The sequence below is a fragment of the Sphaeroforma arctica genome (genome assembly GCF_001186125.1).
Source record: "Sphaeroforma arctica JP610 unplaced genomic scaffold supercont1.448, whole genome shotgun sequence".
In the NCBI taxonomy this organism is placed as follows: Eukaryota; class Ichthyosporea; order Ichthyophonida; genus Sphaeroforma; species Sphaeroforma arctica.
Window position 1 is genome coordinate 59,601 of NW_014040110.1, and position 3,112 is coordinate 62,712.

General features: G+C 32.8%; 2 protein-coding genes across 2 annotated transcripts in view; one reads left to right on the top strand and one right to left on the bottom strand.

The window, feature by feature from the left end:
• The window catches only part of SARC_06337 (eukaryotic initiation factor 4A-III), a 6,365-nt gene extending 5,780 nt beyond the window's left edge, over positions 1–585 (bottom strand). The window contains exon 1 of the mRNA XM_014299766.1: positions 244–585. Within this exon, the coding sequence (XP_014155241.1) occupies positions 244–435 (192 nt within the window). The 5' untranslated portion in view covers positions 436–585. The remainder of the gene's footprint in view (positions 1–243) is intronic.
• Positions 586–2,080: 1,495 nt separating this feature from the next.
• The window catches only part of SARC_06338 (pre-mRNA-splicing factor ATP-dependent RNA helicase DHX15), a gene marked incomplete at its 3' end in the record, with an annotated part of 9,647 nt that continues 8,615 nt past the window's right edge, over positions 2,081–3,112 (top strand). The window contains exon 1 of the mRNA XM_014299767.1: positions 2,081–2,380. Coding sequence (XP_014155242.1) covers positions 2,096–2,380 — 285 coding nt within the window. The remainder of the gene's footprint in view (positions 2,381–3,112) is intronic.

Below are 3,112 nucleotides of genomic sequence, written 5' to 3' on the forward strand. Positions count from 1 at the left end.
ATATATATATATATATATATATATATATATATATATATATATATATATATATATATATATATATATATATATATATATATATATATATATATAATATATATATATATATTATATATATATATATATATATATATATATATATATATATATATACATATATATATAGAATAGAACCACATTGAAAATAATACATATGCACAAATGCACCATATAAATAATAATATATTGAAAACACCTACATACCTGCTGAATCGCACTCGGCTTTTCGAAGCCGTATGCGTATATACCACGAATTAGATCATCTTTGAATCCCATATCATCAAAGTGACTTATAATCTGTACACCATTAGATGTCTCGAACCTGAGCTTATCTGAGTTTTTATCACCCCCTTCGCCACGTTGGCGTGGTTCGCCTCGATCTTCTCTATTTGCCATAGCTATATATTTATATATACTAATATTCGTTATATGTAGTTATGAAGTATATAGCATATACAGACCTCTGTGTGATAACTATAACATATATTTATCGAAACATATAGGTGTACATGTAAATATATTTGCTTTACGTCGCAGGTTCAGACGATGTCTCTGTGCTATACCATAGGAGCGTTGGCACAATTGTCGCGTATCTGTTGCTACCACTCCATAGCGCCGCCGCGCTCAAAACAGACTCACACGCGCTGGCGCCTGGCGGTGTCATTTCTGTCTTATTTTACGACACGTACAGTACCCGTCCTAAATCCGGTTTACTTTGTATTCTGTTCTAAATTCCAGTCAGTGCGTTCGAGTACTGTATGTATCTGAATGTTTATATATCTATTCTAATATCCAACATTGTGAGAATTTAAAACACAGTACATTTAAGGACCGTTGAAGGGATCCAATTTAAAAGTGTAATGTAAACGCTATTTATTCGATTTATGCCGCATGCGTAGCCTCCAAAGGGACGAGAGGTTTGGCTATAGTTGTTTATATTTGGGTCATAAGACTGAAAAAATACAGATTTATTTATCGATTGACCGGACTGGGTGAAAAACGTCTGGAATATTTGAACCTCAGAGCTCTGAATATACACCTGTATCGAGGTGCATAGGGCAAATACTTTGTAAACGTTTAGTGCAAAAATATTATTTAAAACATAGTAAATATGTACTGTACACTGTGTGCAGGAAACGTTTTTTTAAAACGCAAACACAGGGGCTAAAAAAGCCTCCAACTCCAAGAAGTAATAAATATATATTGCGTGTATGTATCAAATTATCTATGTATATCCAACATCGTGTGAGACCTTAATTAAAAACACAACGTGTCGTATTATTCAATACTTAACTACAAATATATACTAAATAAAATACATATGAAGACATGTATTTATTATGCGCATATTCTACATGCATAGTGCATACCCCTCCAACTCCCAACACAATAGTATGTACCAATCACAACTTCTTGGTGAACATTGGGTGAAAAAGCCGACAGGAAAATCTATTTTTAGAATTGATGACTAGTTGACCTGAGCGGGCTGAGCCCGTCCATCCCATTCCACATGATCGGACCCATACCCTACACCAAGACTACCATAAATAACGTTTATGAGCTGATACCTCGCGATGAGCCTGACAAATATAACGTTCTAGAATTGATATTAACGTGTATAATACACGTTAATTAATATGGAACCCTAGACTATACCAACGTGCTCAAAGGGATGGTTGGTATTCGTGGAGAGGTTTTAGCAATATAACTACCGCGAATTCTGCGGTTCATCACAGTTGATCGCGGCCTCCATACACTTAAATACCTTCCCCACATACACACTGCACATACACATACACACACATACATATATACATATATATATATATATATATATTTATATACATATTTATATACGCATAAATAATATATATTTATCTATATATATATATATATACCTCTATCTCTCTATATATATATATATATATATATATATATATATATATATATATATATATATATATATATATATATATATATATATATATAATATATAACACCCACACATTAACTTATATACATATACATACATAAATATAAATATACATACATCAAAATGGGTGATCGCAAGCGTAAGATCGTTCTAGACGACAGTCCCAACCATGTCAAGAAGGGTGTTAACGACTTTAATCCGTTAACGGGGCGTGTATTCACACCCAGGTACCACCAAATCCTTGAAGGTAGGAAAAAATTACCTGTGTGGGAACAGAAGGAGGATTTCTTGAAGAAAATGGCTGAGAACCAATGTTTGGTATTAGTAGGAGAGACAGGCTCTGGTAAGACGACCCAGATCGCCCAGTGGTGTTTGGATTTGCCTGGACGTACTCCGAAGGGACTTGTGGTATGTATACGTGATCAATATGTGGCTACTGATCTAGAATCTATCGATGTATCTGTCACATGTAGATGTAACAGTATAGAATCGTACGTCCATCGTATAATTATTTCGATACTACTAGGTATGGTATATTGTCTGCCTTGGTGAAACGAGGTATTTTTTCAATTGTTGTATGCTGCGGATGAAATTTCAACGCATGCGTACAAGGAGGCATATATACACACACACACATATATATATATATATATATATGTGTGTGTATATATATATATATATATATATGTGTGTGTGTGTATAAATATATATATTTATATATATGTTTGTGTATGTGTGTCTGTTTGTATGTGTATATGTATGTGTATGTGTACGCGTATGTGTATGTGTACGCGTATGTGTATGTGTACGCGTATGTGTATGTGTACGCGTATGTGTATGTGCCAAAATACATACACACATATTATATATATATATGTGTGTGTGTGCGTGTGCGTGTGTGCGTGTATATATATATGTCTGTATATGTTTAAGTGCATACGTAATTATATTGATATGTGAATAGACATTTTTATACAGCTATGTATATGTATGTGTTTATACGATGTGTAGTTGTCTCTATTCATATGTCAGCTCTATTTATGAGCTCACATACAGATATACTATTATAGTATATATATATATATCTTTATACATATTTATATGTATTTATATGTATGTGTCTATATGTCTGTATATATA